Below are 19,136 nucleotides of genomic sequence, written 5' to 3'. Positions count from 1 at the left end.
ATCGTGAAGCCCTGTCTCTACTAAAAATACAAAAATTAGCCAGGAGTGGTGGCAGGCACCTGTAATCCCAGCTACTTGGGAGGCTGAGGCAGGGGAATTGCTTGACTCCAGGAGGTGGAGGCTGCAGTGAGCAGAGATCGCACCAATGCACTCCAGCCTGGGCGACAGAGTGAGACTCCATCTCAAAATAAATAAATAAATAAAATAAATAAAGAGAGAAAATATTGAGAAACAAATGAAAACAAAAACACAGCATGCCAAAATTTACTGGACACAGTGAAAGCAGTGCTCAGGGGAAATTTTATAGCTATAAGTGCTTCAAAAGCATAGACAAAATTGCCAGGGTCTGGGGGTATGGGGATGGGAGGAGGGAACAGGAAGTTATTGTTTAATGGGGACAGAGTTTCAGTTTCAGTTTAGCAAGACGACCAGAATTCTAGAGATAGCTGATGGTGATTATTGCACAATTTGAAAGGAATGTGCTTTATTGTTGGGTTTTTTTTTTTTTTTTTTTTTTTTTCAGATGGAGTTTTGTTCTTGTTGCCTAGGCTGAAGTTCAGTGACTGTTGGAGTGAGTGAACGATCTTGGCCCACGGCAACCTCCGCCTCCCAGGTGAAAGGCTTCTCCTGCCTCAGCTTCCTGAGTAGCTAAGGCTACAGGCATGGGCAACCACGCCTGGCTAATTTTTGTATTGTTAGTAAAGACAGGGTTTCACCTTGTCGGTCAGGCTGCTCTCGTATTCCTAGGCTCAAGCGATCCGCCCGCCTCGGCCTCACAAAGTGCTGGGATTACAGACGTAAGCCACCGTACCCAGCTCCTTTGTATAAATAAATGATATTGACTTTCTTCTTGCAGCTCAGGAATTAGATGTTATTAAATTTGCTTAAATTTAAGAAATGGCTGGGTACGGTGGTTCACCGCTGTAATCCCAGCACTTCGGGTTGCTGAGGCAGGCGGATCGCTTGCGTCCAAGAGTTCGAGGCCAGCCTCGGCAACAGTGAGACCCGCCCGCTCTCGGCATCGCCCCTTCCCCACCTCCTTTCCCCATCTCTACAAAAAAAAAAACCAAAAATAAATAAATTAGTCCGGCATAGTGGTGACTGCCTGTGGTCCAGCTACGCAGGAGGCTGAGGTGGGAGGATCGCTTGAACCCCGGAGGTCGAGGCCGCAGGGAGCCATGATCGCTCCACTGAACACCAGCCTGGGCGACAAAACAAGACCTTTTCCCAAAATAGATTAAATAAATTAATAAATAAATTTAAGGAAAAAGCAATTTGATTCGAAGATAAATAGTGATAAGTGCAAGTGGTGCCGAACTAACGACTTAAATTTGGAAAACAGCGGCCCACGCGCAGAGCCCGTCCCAATTCTGGCAGCCTTTGGATTTGGCTTCCACGTTTTCCAGATTTCCCTCGGCCTCCAGCTCGCTTGGGTCAGAGGGGCCCCAGGGGCCGCGAGGGGCGGCCCACCCACGAGCCCCGCCCCCAACCGCTCACCGCCCCGCGAGCCCCGCCCCCTCCGGCCGCGAGCCCCGCCCCCTTGGCCTACTCCTCATCGGCCGCCGTTGCGCGGCGCAGAGCGGCAGCAAGATGGCGGCGCAACAGCAAGACGGCGGGGGAGCTGCGCAGCTGGCGGGGCCGGCGGCGGAGGCTGATCCCCTAGGCCGCTTCACGTGTCCCGTGTGCTTAGAGGTGTACGAGAAGCCGGTACAGGTGCCCTGCGGACACGTGTAAGCGGCGAGCCCGGGCCTGGTCGGGAGGCACTTAACTGACTGGGAAGGAAATGGAGCCGAGGAGCGAGATGCGTCTCAGGGCGGGAGCCAGAGGACCCACCCAGAGGGGCCTCCCGGGGGTGTCCCCCGAGGCTCCTAAGGGCCGTGAAAGCTGCCGGGGCGCTCTTCTGTCCCGCCCCGCTTACTTCTAAGTATCCCGTCCCTCCGCCCGTCTTAGCGGGGCAGCTGCTGTCCGTTGAGCGCCTGCAATGTTCCAGGCGGCCTGTCAGTCTCCTTCCCACACGTGATAGTGGACTCGTGCCCTGCGGGGACTTTAGGCTCGGAAGTCCGCCCTTGGAGAGCCGACGTTTCCTTTCTAGACCGCGTCGCTCTTAAAGCATAGGACATTTGGCATTGAGTCTAGCTGTGGCGAGTTATTCTAATACGAACCAAAGTTGGGAGAAACGCTGGACTAGACTAAAACAACAAAAGGGAAGTCTTTATGGGGATCTGGCCAGTTTGCCCTTAGCTGTGAAAGGGGGTGGGAGTTGGCAGATGGGATTGTTAGCATTCTACTTCCTGTGTAGGAGGTTTGTTTCTTTCAGTTTTCAATTAAGCCTTCATGACCTGAATACTGTGAATAGACTGGTTATAATGATTAAAGCAGATATGTGTAAAGATGTCCAGTCCTGGGCTGTGGCCAGGGCTTTCGAGGTTGGTCGATTTGAATCTAAGCCTTGTTCCATCAGACGCACAGACACACCTGAGTTGAAAGAATTGTAGACAACGTGGCCACCTGCTTCTTGCCTCAGAATTGGCTTTTCCTCTCGTCTCTCTCAGTGCTTACCGTGGGATCACCTTGGCATTGGTCTTGGCACCCCTTCACTAGTCAGCAGGCACAGTAGCCATTGCACTCCATGGGCATTATTCTATAGCCACCCTGCAGCGGGGGAGGGTTGGCAGCCATTTTACAGGTGAATACGCCGAGGGTCCGACGCTTGCCTGTCGAAGGGTCGCTGTGGCCTAACTCTTCCCAGATATACTGCAGGTGACCGTTTTAATAGTCTAGAGAACAGTGCTTGGCACCTAACTGGCTGCTTTTTGCCTCATCATGTAGCTTTAGGCTATTCCTCTTTGCAATTCAGCTAGCCTGGAACTCCTCCCCAACCCCCCCCCCCCCCCCCCCCCTTCGGGCTTCAAGTCCCTGGTTAGGTTACCTCACCAAACACCCATCCCCATCTAAATTACTTCCCCCACTTCCTTTCTGGGACTTAACTTCCTTCTCCTTGCTTGCACAGAGCAAAACTTACAGCTCATGATGGAGTGGCCATATCTTTTTTGCCCCTCAACTGACTGGAATGGCCTCTATGTGCCAGATCTTGGGGTAGACTCTGCCTTCAGAGTTTACAAATCAGTACCAATGACTCGTCAAACTATTGTAAAAATTCATTCTGCAAGTGGGAGGGTATTTCAGGGATCACACCTCTGTGCGTGGGGTGAATGATCAGGTAATGGTTGAATGAACTAATAAGTCGTGTAAGCAAGCTTCATGAGAGTTGAAGTGGTCTTTAGCTTTTTCATTGAATCCGCTTATCCTTGGATCAGGTTTACCTGATTTTGGATTAATTCAGTGGATTTCATTTACTATTAACATTTGTAAAAAGGCTAGACCCAGCACAGTTTGCTAAATGAAGAGCAGCAAAATTTGAGATTTTCTTGAGCTGGGTGAACCTTTCCTAGGTCAGAGGGCAAGGAACTACTGGTATTCAAACCTTGGCTCATCTCTATCCTATCCTTGCTGTCCTAGCCCCACGTGCTCAGCAGTTCAGTGCAAATTGAAGACAGATGGAAGCACCTCTGTGAGGGCAGCCTGAGTCCCCCTTAGCTCCAACCGAATGCTTTCTCCTGTGCCTACTTGATTTTTACCTTTTGTGCTTGGAAAGTTGAGCATCACTACAACTCTGGCTGGGGCACTGGATTTTTATAAAACTTTATTTCAAGCCCTGAATGACTGCGTTCTCCAATCCAGTAGAATACAGCTGGAGAAAGGCAGCTGGCTGGGTGCCCAAGAGAGGAGAATTTCTTCCTAGCACTGTGACAGAGTGGAGCGTCAGAAGGCTGAACTAGGAAAGGGCCCATAAATAGGAAATAGAAACTGAAAAGCCAGCCCAGGATATTTGAGCAGTTCAAAAGCAGTGTGGTAGTTTGGGTATGTCTCAGGCACAAAGTGACTCATGAACATTTGATAGATGAGCTGAACCTGTGTGTGTGCTTGCAAAGAGACTTCGAGCTGCTTTTATCTGCATGCTGGGTTTGGTTGCATTATACTCACTGGACCCTCTGTGCTCTCTTGGGTTCCTGTTGTCATCTGCATTTGTGAACAGGCAACAGAAGTGATGGCCACAGGCCCTGCCTGTGTCTACTGCCTTATCGCTTGCCCTTCTCACCATGGTCTACCGCATTGTGGCCCCCAAGGTCTGCCTGCCTGCCTTTCCAGTCCTCATTTGTGTGTGGCATCATCTTGGTGTGGAGCTCTGCACCCAGATCTGTGTGGCTGTCCTCGTAATCAGGTCCCACCCAGCTCAAATGCCAACTCCTCAGAAGCAGCTTTCTGTGATCCCTCCAGCTGGTCTGTTTGCCATATTTCCTTCATATATTTAATCACTATCTGAAATTAACATTTGTGTTTCCCTTCACTCTAGAATGTAAGCATCATGAGAACAGGGCTTTGTCAAGTTTCCATTGCCCTTAGTGGTGAATGAATAGACTCCCTTACCTTCTCTGTACCTGGTCTGGAATTTTGCCTAACAGCATTAACATCTAACTTAGTGACAAGGAGGAAGGAGATTCTTAGAGGCAATAGAAAATGGTCAAGTGTTCAGAAGATTGCCTTTCATTATATTTCCTTAGTTCTTTCTGGCAGATTTGGTTATACTGCCTTAATCTATCAGGTTGGGTAAGTAGCCCAGGGTGTCTTCTCCATTCTTTCTGTATGCCTTATCTCAGCATTACCATCTGCCTAGGCTTTAGGATAGAAACTCGGTCATCTTTGACTTCTTTTCTTCAAAGTCAGTAAGTTATCAAGTCCTCCTGATTCTGCCTCTCCATGAATGGTTTCCTGAATTCATCCCCTACTGCTTCAGTCAGACCCTCACAGTCCTCTGCCTTTAGCCATCTGTTTGGTTTCTACGTTGTCTCTTCTCACCTAAAAAAAAAAAAAAAAAAAAAAAGAAGTATAGGACTGGGTGCAGTGGTTCATGCCTGTAATCCCAGCATTTTGGGAGGCCAAGACAGGTGGATCACCAGAGGTCAGGAGTTCGAGACTAGCCTGGCTAACGTGGTGAAACCCCGTCTCTACTAAAAATACAAAATAGCTGGGTGTGGTCGCACGTGCCTGTAACCCCAGCCACTTGGGAGGCTGAAGCAGGAGAATCGCTTGAACCCGGGAGGCGGATTTTGCAGTGAGCCAAGATCGCACCATTGCACTTCAGCCTGGGCAACAGAGCACAACTCTGTCTCAAAAACAACAACAACAAAACTTTGTTTTCCGTGATAGCACAGAATATTTTTCTGAAACCTGGATTTGGTCTTGTTTTGTTAATACCTTGCTTTAAACTTCTGGCTCCCTACTGCTTATGAGGAAAAGTCTGTTAGATTTTTATTTCCTCAGATACATATGAATTTTAATCCTAAATTAGGCCTAGAATAGTCTTCCCTTCCTCTGCTAGCTGACCTCTTTTTTTAAATGTCAGATGGGTAATGGGCCAACATCTGTAACAAGGTTCGAGGGTGGCACATCTCACACATGCACATGAACACCCAGTCCTCACGTCCATGAACTACAAAAGGATCCAGCTGAACAGTTTTAAGGCTGATCAGAGACGCTGTCTCTGCAGTGTTGTTTTTTTTTCCCCCTTGAGACAGAGTCGCGCTCTGTTGCCCAGGCTGTAGTGCACAACCACCTCTGCCTCCCAGGTTCAAGCGAGTCTTCTGCCTCAGCCTCCCAATTAGCTGGGGTTATAGGCATCTGCCACCTTGCCTGGCTAATTTTGGTATTTTTAGTAGAGACAGGTTTCACCATGTTGGCCAGGCTGGTCTCCAACTCCTGACCTTGTGATCTGCCCGCCTTGGCCTCTCAAAGTGCTGGGATTACAGGCATGAGCCACAGCGCCCAGCCGTCTCTGCAGTCTTTCCAGCCCTTTCCTTCTCAGGTCACAACTAGTTGCTTTTCCCTTTATGTTCCTGTAGAGCTTTGCCTTCACCTCTAATGATAGCAGCTCCCCTTTATAGTGCGTTTTGTACATGCTGGATACTCTGCCAGGGGTCTGCTATACAAACTGTATCCTCCCAGCAATCCTAGAGGTAGGTACTACTCTCTCTATTTCACAAAGTAAAGAATAAGATTCAAGAAACCCCACTGAAGCCGGGCTCGGTGGCTCAAGCCTGTAATCCCAGCACTTTGGGAGGCCGAGACGGGCGGATCACGAGGTCAGGAGATCGAGAAACACGGTGAAACCCCGTCTCTACTAAAAAATACAAAAAACTAGCTGGGCGAGGTGGCGGGCGCCTGTAGTCCCAGCTACTCGGGAGGCTGAGGCAGGAGAATGGCGTGAACCTGGGAGGCGGAGCTTGCAGTGAGCTGAGATCCGGCCACTGCACTCCAGCCTGGGTGACAGAGCGAGACTCCGCCTCAAAAAAAAAAAAAGAAACCCCACTGAGATCCCTCGGTGGCAGGGCCTAAGGCTTGAACCCTCAACCTTAACACCTTCACTGCATATCACAGGAGTTTGCATTTGTTTCTGTAGTTGTGTGTTCTTTGTAGTCCACTCCTATCCCTCAATTCTTCTGGCCTGGAAGGACTTAGTATTTGAATTGGGAGGAGAGAGCAAGTTGTTTTTTACTCCATTATCCATTGATGTCTTTTTAAAAGTTGATCCATATTTGTTTTCTTGTCTCCATGATGCGTGACAGAGGTTCTCCGTATGTCTTGTTCTAGCTTTTGCTCTGCATGCCTGCAGGAATGTCTGAAGCCGAAGAAGCCTGTCTGTGGGGTGTGTCGCAGCGCTCTGGCACCTGGCGTCCGAGCCATGGAGCTCGAGCGGCAGATTGAGAGCACAGAGACTTCTTGCCATGGCTGCCGTAAGAATGTATGTGGAAGTAACGTGGAAGAGGCCATGTCTTTCCATGATAAGATGGGGTAAAACGTACAGCTACCATGTTGTTTCTGAAGTTAGAGCATGACTAGGTCACTAACAGCACGCGTGCATGCCAGTTACCTGTGGTGATGGCTGGGCTGGTTTGTTTTCATAACCTACTGGTTTTTGTTTCTTTTTTTAAGAGTTGGTTAAGTATATATTTTAGCTTTGAAAGCCATAGAAATGAGTTATCCCAGTTTTTTCCTATAAAAGATCAATTTTGGCCGGGCGTGGTGGGTCATGCCTGTAACCCCAGCTCTTTGGGAGTCCAAGACAAGAGCTTGAGGCTAGGAGTTAAGAGACCAGACTGGGCAACATAGTGAGACCTCATCTTTACAAAAAATAAAAGTAGCCGGATGTGGTGGTATGTACCTGTAGGCCCAGCTACTCAGCAGGCAGAGGCCGGAGGGATCACTTGAGCCCAGGAGTTTGGGATTACAGTGATCTATGATCATGCCACTGCACTCCAGCCTGGCTGACAGCAAGACCCTGTCTCTTAAAAAAAAGTCAATATGAAATCATTGGATTATAGTAACAATAGCTAACATTTGAAATGCTCTTGTATAATCAGAGTCAAGTATATTTATTTTCATACGTGTTATAACTGCTACTGGAAAGGAGAAATACTGTTGTCTTATTTTCCAAGAGATATACACAGCCTTGTTGATTTTAGAATCATTAAAATTTTTAAAATTGCAGACCATACAAAAATACACAATAATGTAGGCTTGTTCCTCATTCCAGAGATTATTTCAAAAATGGTTCAATTTAAGGCCTGGCAAGGTAGTTCATGCCTGTAATCCCAACACTTTGGGAGGCCAAGGTGGGTGGATTGCTTGAGTCCAGGAGTTCTGGACCAACCTGGATAACATGGTGAAACCTCAGCTCTACTGAAAATACAAAAAACTAGCAGGGCATGGTGGTGTGTGCCTGTAGTCTCAGCTATTCGGGAGGCTCAGGTGAGAGGATGGCTTGAGCCCAGGGGGCAGACATTGCAGTGAGCTGAGTTCTCACCACTGCACTCCAACCTGGGCGATAGAGCTGGACTTTTTTTTGTCTCAAGAAAAAAAAAAAGTGATTCAGTTTCGAAAGCTACATAACATTTTCTGCCCTTTGACAAATTTTTACCAAAAGTTGGTAAAAACTGTAGAATGTTTACCAACCCAGTTGTAGAATTTTTGCAAAATGAGATCACACTATAATATATATGTTTCTTCAACTTTTTTCACTTGTTTAAATGTACATTCATTCCCAACTTTTTTTTCACTTTCAGTTTTTTTTTTTTTTTTTTTTTTTTTTTTTTTTTTTTTTTTTTTTTGAGACGGAGTCTTGCTCTGTCACCCAGGCTGGAGTGCAGTGGCCGGATCTCAGCTCACTGCAAGCTCCGCCTCCCGGGTTTACGCCATTCTCCTGCCTCAGCCTCCCGAGTAGCTGGGACTACAGGCGCCCGCCACCTCGCCCGGCTATTTTTTTGTATTTTTTAGTAGAGACGGGGTTTCACCGTGTTAGCCGGGATCGTCTCTCGATCTCCTGACCTCGTGATCCGCCCATCTCGGCCTCCCAAAGTGCTGGGATTACAGGCTTGAGCCACCGCGCCCGGCCCACTTTCAGTTTTTTTTTTCTCTTACATATTGGACAGCCTTGCATGTCAGTTTCATTATTTTTAACACTTCGGTATGGATGCCCATAGTATGAATATACCTTACCATCTCCTTTTCAGGGTGATTTAGTATTAGCGATGCATAGTAGGACCATTTTAATGCTGAATAGGGCTATTTTCTATATCTTAATTGGGGGCTTCACTATTGAGGCTGGGCATGGTGGCTTATGCCTGTAATCCTATCACTTGGAGAGGCCAAGGTAAGAGAATCACTTGAGCCCAGGAGTTCGAAATCAGTCTGGGCAGCATAGTGGGACACTGTATATACCAAAACAAGCCAACAAACAAAACTAGCTGTGTGTAGTGGTGTCTGCATGTAGTCCCAGCTCCTTGGGAGGCTGAGGTGGGAAGATTGCTTGAGCCCAGGAGTTTGAGAGCAGCCTGGGGAATATAGTGGACCCAGTTTCTACAAAAAAAAAAATTGGGGATTCCTCAGTTTATAGCTTAAAGTCAAGTTCTTTAGCTGGAGGTGAGACAATCATCATGGTAAGCTGGAGCTCCAATCTTGGAGCATTTTTCCCCCTTTGAAGTTTACTTTTAGAAACTCAAGATACTGAATTACAGTTTCCTACTGCCTTTTTTTTTTTTTTTTTTTTTTTTTTTTTTTTTGAGACGGAGTCTCACTCTGTCGCCCAGGCTGGAGTGCAGTGGCATGATCTCGGCTCACTGCAAACTCCGCCTGTTGGGTTCACACCATTCTCCTGCCTCAGCCTCTGGAGTAGCTGGGACTATAGGTGCCTGCCACCACGCGCGGATATATATATATGTATACATATATATGTATATATCTCTTGTTTTGTTTTGTTTTGTATTTTTAGTAGAGGCAGGGTTTCACCGTGTTAGCCAGGATGGTCTCGATCTCCTGACCTTGTGATCCGCCCACCTCGGCCTCCCAAAGTGCTGGGATTACAGGTGTCAGCCACTGCACCCGGTCTCTTCATCTTTATTTATGCATGCATAATGTGGTTTTTGGTTTTGTTTTGTTTTGTTTTGTTTTTTGAGACGGAGTCTGGCTTTGTTGCCCGGGCTGGAGTGCAATGGTGTGGTCTCGGCTCACTGCAACCTCTGCCTCCCTGGCTCAAACCATCCTCCCACCTCAGCCTCTCAAGTAGCTGGCACCACAGGCATGTGTCACCACGCCCACCTAATTTTTTTTGTATTTTTAGTAGAGACAGAGTTTACATGTTGCCCATGCTGATCTGAAACTTGGGAGTGCAAAGTGATGGTCCACCTCAGCCTCCCTCAGGATTACAGGTGTGAGCCACCACGCTCCACCCATGATGGGCTTTTTGTTTGTTTTACTGTGTGCTTTTGCTTTTCTCCATTTTCAAGATTAGTTATTGTATGGTTGGCATGCCTCTAAAAATGTTTTTCTTTCCTCCCTCTTTTCTTCAATTCTTAAAACTTTCTTTCTTTTTAGAAAACCTGTAATGAAGCATTATTCTCTGGGTTTCCTTCTCTTTCTATTTTACTATTGCACAGCCTAGATTTTATGTGAAAGGTTGGGCTGGGCATGGTAGCTCACACCTGTTAGCCCAGCACTTTGGGAGGCCAAGGCAGGCATATCACTTGAGGTCAGGAGTTCGAGACCATCCTGGCTAACACGGTGAAACTCCATCTCTACTAAAAATATGGAAATTAGCTGGGCATGATGGCACACGCCTGTAACCCCAGCTACTCAGGAGGCTGAGGTGGGAGAATCACTTGAACCCGGGAGGTGGAGGTTGCAGTGAGCCAAGATGGTGCCACTGCACTTCAGTCTGGACAACAGAGTGAGTGAGACTCCGTCTCAAAAAAAAAAAAAGAATTTAGATTTTAAAGATTATTTCTCAGAGTCTGGTGATTGATACTTTAATCAGGGTTGGTGGCTTTTATACGTTTTACCTAAATGATCACTTTTCTCTGCTGCACATAACAGAATGTGGTTTTTGGCTTGCTATAAGGAGACTAGTTTAAATGCTAGTATAGAAAACTTTTAACAACATCCTAGATTTGGAACTTGTCTGTGAGCACACAGCCTGTCATGAATAGGAGCAAACCTCTAGAAGAGTTATTTTACAGTGGAAGCGGATATCCTGATTTAGTCAAATAAAATAGCAGCCTTGTTATTAATGGGAAATCTGCAATAATCAGGGTTTCAGCCCCATCAGCATAGTCAGGAGTCTGGTGAGATTATTTGCCAGGGTGGTGTAGGTCTAGTTTTCTTTGCGCCCTTGTTTGGGACTACATTTGGCCTGTTACAAGGTCCTCACTAACTTGTGGGCTCTGATTCTTCCTATTTGAGTTCTTCCTATCCAAGATCCGGTCCCACGTGGCTACTTGTTCCAAATACCAGAATTACATCATGGAAGGTGTGAAGGCCACCATTAAGGATGCATCTCTTCAGCCAAGGTAAATGACTCAGTCTCCCCTTAGGTGGAGGTCATCTCTTGCTATTAATACAAAGAGGTTGGACACCTTGCATGGTCAGGGGTTTAGTTGTATGAATTGTTATGCTGGCTAAAGCTGATACAAGTATTTTGGGAGGAGTATGCAAGGGAGGACTCTGGTGTTCACTTCAGATGTTAGCTGAGCTATTCTTTTTTTCTTTTTTGAGATGGAGTCTCGCTCTGTTGTCTGGGCTGGAGTGCAGTCGCGCAATCTCAGCTCACTGCAACCTCTGCCTCCCGGGTTCAAGAGATTCTCCTGCCTCAGTCTCCCGAGTAGCTGGGATTACAGGCACCTGCCAGTAATCCTGACTAAATTTTATATTTTTTAGTAGAGACAGGGTTTCGCCATGTTGGCCAGGCTAGTCTTGAACTCCTGACCTCAGGTGATCCTCCTGCCTTGGCCTATTGGGATTACAGGTGTGAATCACCATGTCCAGCTAGCTGAGCTATTGTCTTCAAAACACTTGATCTGAGTCTAAAGTGATCATCAGCGTCCTTGTCGTTACACATTCGGTGAGCTTTGCTCCTTTTGGGAGTGTACTGTGGTTGAAGTTGAATGGAAAGGTACTCACAGAAAAATTTTCTTTTTTCCTGTCTTTCACCTTCCAGGAATGTTCCAAACCGTTATACCTTTCCTTGTCCTTACTGTCCTGAGAAGAACTTTGATCAGGAAGGACTTGTGGAACACTGCAAATTATTCCATAGCACGGATACCAAATCTGTGGTAAGAGTAACCTTTTTTTTTTTTTCTCTTAAACTTTATTATGGGAAAGGATCAAGCTTGGAGAAAAATGATGGGATTAGTAAAATGAACTCCTGTGTGCCCTACACCTAGATTCACAGATTGTTAACATTTTACCATATTTGCTTAACCATGCTCTATAATACACACTTTTTGCTGACCACTTGGGAATAAGCTACAGATACCATGACTTTTTTGCACCCTGAATAGTTTGCACCCTGATACAGTGTGTGTATGTCTTAAGAACAAGAGTGTTTTCCTGGAAAATTATATTTTTGTGTGTATAATCATATTGAAGAAATTTAACATTGATACAATCTAATATCTAACATAAAATTCATGTTTTAATTTTAACAATGGTAATGTCCTTCATAGCAATTTTCCCCTCCCCCCAAAGCAGAGGCAGGGATGGTACATGAGTTCTCTGGGTGCTACATTAAGTCATGTGATGTCTATTGTTGCTAACATTAACTTGGATCCCTTGGTATCCACCAAATTTCTCCATGAAGCTTTTGGAAGTAACTTCTTCGTATTTGTGGGGAAAGAGGATTTAGGTGAAATTATTAGGAAAAGGCTTATCAATCCTTGGACATTTTACTCAGATATCACTGACTGGCATGTGTAGTCTCCTTTTAAAAAAAAAAAAAAAAACATAGGCCGGGCACGGTGGCTCACACCTGTAATCCCAGCACTTTGGGAGGCCAAGGCAGGTGGATCACTTGAGGTCAGGAGTTCTAGATCAGCCTGGCTAACATAGTGAAACCCCATCTCTACTAAAAATACAAAAATTAGCCAGGCATGGTGGTACGCGCCTTTAATCCCAGCTACTTGGGAGGCTGAGGCATGAGAATTGCTTGAACCCGGGAGGCAGAGGTTGCAGTGAACTGAGATCATGCCACTGCACTCCAGCCTGGGCAACAGAACGAAACTCCCAAAAAAAAAAAAAAAAAAGTATTTGTTCCATCTCAGCAATGCGTTACCTTTCTCTCAATGTGATTGACAGACTAGGTCTTTTTTTATAGTTAGCTGTATACTTCCTCTATAGTTTTGTTTTAATTTTTCCATTTATCTCATACTGCTTCTCTTGAACTACATACTCTGTTGTATGGGCAGCCTTCAGCTCCATTGCTGTAAACAGTGGTGCAGAGATTTTAGAATTTTAATGAGCTTTTGTGAGAGTACTAGGGCAGCTATCAATGCTCATCTTAAGATAGAACTGGCCATTTTGAGAAACATATCTTTGCCTGTATTTATGTATGTTTATAAGCTAAATTCTTAGATACAGATTGACTTGGTTAAATGTTACTTGCACTCATAATTTTGTTGGATACTATTATTGCTGAACTTTTCTGGTATGGCAGCCTAATTTTCTGTCTTTTTGCCCTCCTTTGGCTTCTGAAATCCCTCTGATTATGTTGTCTATGTTGAGGCTTTCTCTTCAGCCTTTGGCCCTCTGTTCTGTCTTCCTCTTCCTCTGCAAGTTCTTAACTCTGCGTTTCTCCCTTCCCTTTGGAAGCCATCTCCTTTTCAGTCTCTAGTCCCGTCCTATGTTCTAGCTCCCCAGCTACAGCTGCCTGTCCACCTCTTCCACTCAGTCTTCTACCATCCCAGATTTCTCTCATGTCAGTCCCCTTTATCACTGTATCCTCTTTGCTGTGGGGTAGGGTTGCACCTTTAAGTGGGGGCACTTAGGTCATCTCTCTCCCTGGCATGAGTTTTCCATGCTCACTGGTCTGGTCGTTTGCATGTGTTGACAGTAACCGCCACCTTCTGGCCTTTTCTCCGTGCTGCTACCTCTTCTGGAGCAGCATTTTTTTTTTTTTTTTGAGACAGAGTCTCACTCTGTTACCCAGGCTGGAGGCTGGAGTGCAGTGGCACAATCTCGGCTCACTGCAACCTCCACTTCCAGGGTTCAAGCAATTCTCATGCCTCAGCCTCCCAAGCAGCTGGGACTACAGGTGTGTGCCACCATGCCCAGCTAATTTTTGTAAGTTTAGTAGAGAAAGTGTTTCACCATGTTGGCCAGGCTGGTCTCAAACTCCTGACCTCAGGTGATCTACCGCTTTTGGCCTCCCAAAGTGCTGGGATTACAGGTGTGAGCCACTGTGCCTGGCCTGGAGCACTCTATCTTGTTCTCTTTGCCTTTCCAAATACCCAATCTTCAAAACCCAAATCAACCTGTTGCGTGAGGGCTTTTTGGCCCCATCCCCCTTACCTGAGTATTTCCTTTGTTAAGATGCATGTGAGGCTGTGTTTTACTTCCCTGGGACATCGCTCATTGGCTTATTTTCTTAGTTTTCCTCGTGCTTTTGGATTGTCTTCTGTGCTGGATTGGAAGGCCAGTCTAGGCCCCCCACCAGGCTGACTCACTTCTCTGCCTACAGTAGGGAATGAGAAAGGGTGGTATCATGATTTGAACTTTACCCACTCCCACGTGTCATTTGACTTGAGTAGGAAATTTGCAGTGTTTTCTGGGCTGCTGATGTGCACAGGAAGGAGTTACTGGCCCTGGACAGTATGTCAGGAAAGCTGTCCTGGAAGAAAGGAGGCCAGACACAGGCTACAGAGGGCTGGTGCAAGCTTGGAAATTGGGTGCTTAAGACTTTGCTTTTGTGTTGAAAGGTTTGTCCGATATGTGCCTCGATGCCCTGGGGAGACCCCAACTACCGCAGCGCCAACTTCAGAGAGCACATCCAACGCCGGCACCGGTTTTCTTACGACACTTTCGTGGTAAGTCTGGAGCCTAGGCTCTGATCCCTCCCCTGGGGGAATGACACGGCTACTTCACTCTTCTCAAAAGGGGAAGTGGGGCCCCCCCGGTGTTGAACTTTGTCACTGTTGTGATGGGCTTCCAGTCTGTATACTGGATACAGTGATAAAGGGGATTGTCAAGAGAGAAATCTGGGATGGTAGAAGACTGAGTGAAAGAGGTGAGCAGGCAGCTGTAGCTGGGGAGCTAGATGGGCTTCCAGTATGTATACTGTAGCTACTATACAGTTTCTATTCATGGGCCAGGCAGGTGGCCAGAGTGACATTTATTTGTTTATTTGAGATGGAGTCTCACTCCATCGCCCAGGCTGAAGTGCAATGGCATGATCTCAGCTCACTGCAACCTCCACCTCCTGGGTTCAAGTGATTCTCCTGCCTCAGCCTCCTGAGTAGCTGGGACTACAGGCGCATGCCACCATGCCCTGTTGATTTTTGTACTTTTAGTAGAGACAGGGTTTCACTATGTTGGCCAGGCTGGTCTCGAACTCCTGACCTCGTGATCCGCCCACCTTGGCCTCCCAAAGTGTTGGGATTACAGGCGTGAGCCACCACGCCCCACCCAGAGTGACATTTAAGAAGATGATCTGGGCCAAGCGCAGTGGCTCACGCCTGTAATCCCAGCACTTTGGGAGGCCAAGGTGGGCGGATCACGAGGTCGGGGTTCGAGACCAGCCTGGCCAACATAGTGAAACCCTGTCTCTACTAAAAATACAAAAAATTAGTCGGGTGTGGTGGCGGGTGCCTGTAATCCTAGCTACTTGGGAGGCTGAGGCAGGAGAATCGCTTGAACCTGGGAGGTGAGGTTGCAGTGAGCCAAGATTGTGCCACTGCACTCCAGCCTGGGCAACAGAGCGAGACTCTGTCTCAAAACAAAACAAAATACAAAGATGATTTGGTCAGTCTTGAGACAGAGACAGTGATGCTTGCTCTTTCCATTTCCTAGCCCTGCCCCCAAAGTTTTGTCTACTTTTCTTGTGGTTTATATAACTTCTGCCTGTTATAGAACTTGGTTTGGGGCCAGGTGTGGTGGTTCATACCTATAATCCTAGCATTTTGGGAGGCTGAGGCAGGTGGATCGCTTGAGCTCAGGAGTTTGAGACCAGCCTGGGCAACATGGTAAAACCTTGTCTCTGCAAAAAAATATAAAAATTAACCAGTTGTTGGTGGTTCCTGCCTGTAGTCCCAGCTACTTTGAGGGAGCTGGGACAGGAGGATCTCTTGAGCCCAGGAGGCAGAGGTTGCAGTGAGCTGAGATCATGCCACTGTACTGCAGTCTGGGCAACAGAATGAGACCCTGTCTCAAAAAAAAAAAAAAAAAAAAATTTGGACTTGGGAGGCTCAAGCTCATATGTCCATGGGGACCATAATTGAAATGATCCTCCTGAGGATTTCCAAGCCGGGTTGTGTCTGACTCTATGCTGCCATCACCTCCACCCCTTGTTTTCCTGTGGAAATGCAGGCGCAGCATTGCCTAGCTTCTCCATTCCCCCACCCCATGCCCAAAGCAGGACAGGAAAATTTCACAGGAAGTTTCACAGGTTTTAATTATCTTCAAAAGTACTTCAGGTCAAATAGCATATATCCACTAGCCAAATACGGCTGTCAGGTTTATATTCTTTCCCTAGAGCTGGGTGGTTTCAAAGGGGCACACTGTTGTCTTGGCATTATAGTAATAGGTAAATTTGGCCAACTATATCAGGTAAACCTCCTACGTATATAGATGTCAGGTTAGGATTTTAGAGTGGTGTTCGGTCTTAATGGCTGAATTTCAGTATCTAAGAAAGAAAGCTCTTTCCTAAATTGTCATAAAGAATATTTATTCTCAGTCTGACAGTGTCTGAAACTCAGACTTCAGAATAACTCCCTTTTTGTTAATGTGACACAGATGAATGTAATTCCTAAAAATGCCTCATTAAAGAGGGCTGGTTGCACTATAGTTTCTGCTGTACTGTATGGCTCTAAAAAACTGATTCTGTACTGGGCACTGATTCCACCTCTCAGAAACAACTCTTCAGCTCAGTGCATCTGCGTGTTCTGTTCCAACAAACTTATAAACGTTCTGAGCACTTGGTCTGTGCCAGGCTCCATTCATGTGCTGTCTGGGTCTCTCAATCTCCATTTAAAGGAGGCATCCTTATCTTCATTTAAGAATAAGGCAGCAGACTGGCCAGGTGCAGTGGCTCACACCTGTAATCTCAGCACTTTGGGAGGCCGAGGCGGGTAGATCACGAGATCAAGAGATTGAGACCATCCTGGCCAACATGGTGAAACCCTATCTCTACTAAAAATACAAAAGTTAGCTGGGCATGGTGGCACACGCCTGTAGTCCCAGCTACTTGGGAGGCTGAGGCAGGAGAATCGCTTGAACCTGGGAGGCAGAGGTTGCAGTGAGCTGACATTGTGCCACCGTACTCCAGCCTGGCAACAAGTGAGACTCCATCAAAAAAAAAAAAAAGAATAAGGCAGCAGAGACAGATTAATTTTCCCAAAGTTACATAGCTAGCATCACAGACAGTTGAATCAGGGATCCAGTTCCTGGCAGCCTGCTCCAGATCCAGTTGCTAGGCTGTCCTGCTTCTACTGAAAGCCAGTCTTTGCATCTGGGAACAGTTGCTGAGGCTGCATGTCTGTTTTTGCCCTTAGGATTATGATGTTGATGAAGAGGACATGATGAATCAGGTGTTGCAGCGCTCCATCATCGACCAGTGAGCAGAGTCTGTGCTTGCTGTCTGTCTCATGTTCCAGAGCTTCCATTACATATTAAACGTGAAACCTATGACTCCTGTACCTTACCTGTTCAACAGACCTGAAAATGAGCCATGGCATTGGGACAGGGTCACTTCTGACAGGGGAAATGGGTCCCCAGGTCAGCCCTCCTCTTCCCTTTGGGCTCTTGCCAAAGCTGTCTTCCCCTACTGTTAACCTTGTTTGTCACATGGTTGAGTTTGTGTTGGTTCTCGGCTACTTTCTGGAGCTTCTGCCGCCTCCTGTGGAAGAGAATCTAGCTTCTCCACCTCTTGTTTCACACTCATTCCTCCCATCCAGTGTTTGTCTCTCGAGTCCTGCAAGCCAGCCAGGGCCTTTTCTGGGTCATGAATAGCACAATGAAGCAAGCGTCTCCTTTCCTTGTCCCCGAGGTGTGCAGACTCTGGCAGCCGTGCACCTGACCAGAGCTGAAGCTTCCGCTGGGCTGTGGGGTTGCCAGAAGCTGGGGTTGCCATCCCGGGGTACATGTCACCAGTCCTCTTGGGGTTTTGCACCATCTGATGCTGGATGTTTTGATTAGTGATATTTTCCTAATACTACATATCCTTAGAGTTCACTGGTTCAGTCTTAAATGCCTGCATGGTGCCTTTTTAGGATAAGGTATAACCATATATTTTTGGTGGAAGTGTTTCTGGGTTAGGGAAGTTAAAGTCTGTTTATCCATAAGTGGGGAGGAGGGTCAGCGAAGAGAAGTGGGAGGGCCAGAGCTTTTTGGTTCTGATTTACAAATTAATGAAGTAGTTTCAAACAACGCGGTCATGTTTACCTCTCTATTTGGGAGCCTGCCTAATTCTTACTCTAGAAGCACAAAAAAAGAATCCTCAGATGAATTAGAAGAAAGAAGTTTGGGGACTCAGCGGATACTAGTTCTTTTACCTTCTGCTTGGTAACTTAGATTAAACTGAGCATTGTTTTTCTATCACATATGTTTTCCTTATGACACTGGTTTCGACATGTAAAATGTGTTTGAAAACCTGCTTTGTAGATGCAGAGAGAAGCTGTAGGAAACCCAGTACTGCCCCCTGGTCTGTTGTGACGAGACATTGTTCATAAGGCACAGCACATCGCATGATGAACAGTTGTTAATAAAAGCTGTTGCTGGAAACTTGCTTTAGTAACAGCTCAAGAAGCTTGGAGTTCATATTTCACAAATATTAATAAATATAAGTCCAAGAGCTGTCAGCCTAATCTGTAGGAGCAGAACCTCTGACCAAAAGGCATATGGGTTTAGGTTGGTTCTTTGATGTCATATGTCTCTAATGGGGCTGCAAGTGACCTTGTGCTTGTACACTGCTGCTGCGGGGCTCCGTGCCTGCCGGTGAAGAGCTGCAGATGCCGAGAAGCCAGCAAAGACAGGCCCGCTGGAAAAAACAGTTCTTTCATTAGTATTTCTCGGGAGGACCCAAAAGTTAAGGTCAGCTTGTTCGCTGTAATTTCTGGAAACAGTTCTCTCAGACCTTCCTGAATTCAGATCATCTCAGAAGTCTGGAGGGAAATCTGACGAAACCTTCATTTGAGGGAACTGATATGAGTGTATGTCCACCTCACTGGTGGCACCAAGAAACTTATTTCCTTGTATTAAGTGCACTTCTTGTATTTCTAGTAAGATGACTTTCCAGAAAGTGAGATTTGTTATGTTCTGGCTTTTAAAGGTCAAATATAAATAAATTTCATAACTTAATGTAACTGGGAAGCTATGGTTCTTGTTTTCATTCAACATCATTTGCCACAGCATGGGCTTGGGGAACCTCCAGGAGATTGTTAACCCTTTCTAGAAGGGAAGTTCTTGCTTGTTGCTGAGTCCTATTTGGTGTCTAATCTCTGACGCCACCAGCTGGGCCTCATGGTGCCTGTCCTCTGTAA

The 19,136-nt window shown here is 46.4% G+C and overlaps 1 protein-coding gene and 1 non-coding gene across 2 annotated transcripts; one reads left to right on the top strand and one right to left on the bottom strand.

The window, feature by feature from the left end:
* The first annotated feature begins 1,531 nt into the window (after positions 1–1,531).
* Positions 1,532–18,955, top strand: RNF114 (ring finger protein 114). The gene is made up of 6 exons (XM_050807487.1): positions 1,532–1,730; positions 6,709–6,859; positions 10,852–10,958; positions 11,606–11,720; positions 14,361–14,468; positions 17,151–18,955. The coding sequence occupies exons 1-6, from the start codon at positions 1,591–1,593 to the stop codon at positions 17,214–17,216; spliced, it is 687 nt and encodes a 228-aa protein (XP_050663444.1). The 5' UTR covers positions 1,532–1,590; the 3' UTR covers positions 17,217–18,955.
* Positions 5,459–5,563, bottom strand: LOC126929941 (small nucleolar RNA U13). Its single transcript, XR_007717372.1, has one exon. It is a non-coding gene; the product is annotated as a small nucleolar RNA U13 (small nucleolar RNA).
* Positions 18,956–19,136: the final 181 nt, after the last annotated feature.

This window comes from Macaca thibetana, chromosome 10 (assembly GCF_024542745.1).
Source record: "Macaca thibetana thibetana isolate TM-01 chromosome 10, ASM2454274v1, whole genome shotgun sequence".
Classification (NCBI taxonomy): Eukaryota; Metazoa; Chordata; class Mammalia; order Primates; family Cercopithecidae; genus Macaca; species Macaca thibetana.
This window is presented reverse-complemented; position numbering and strand designations above follow the sequence as displayed.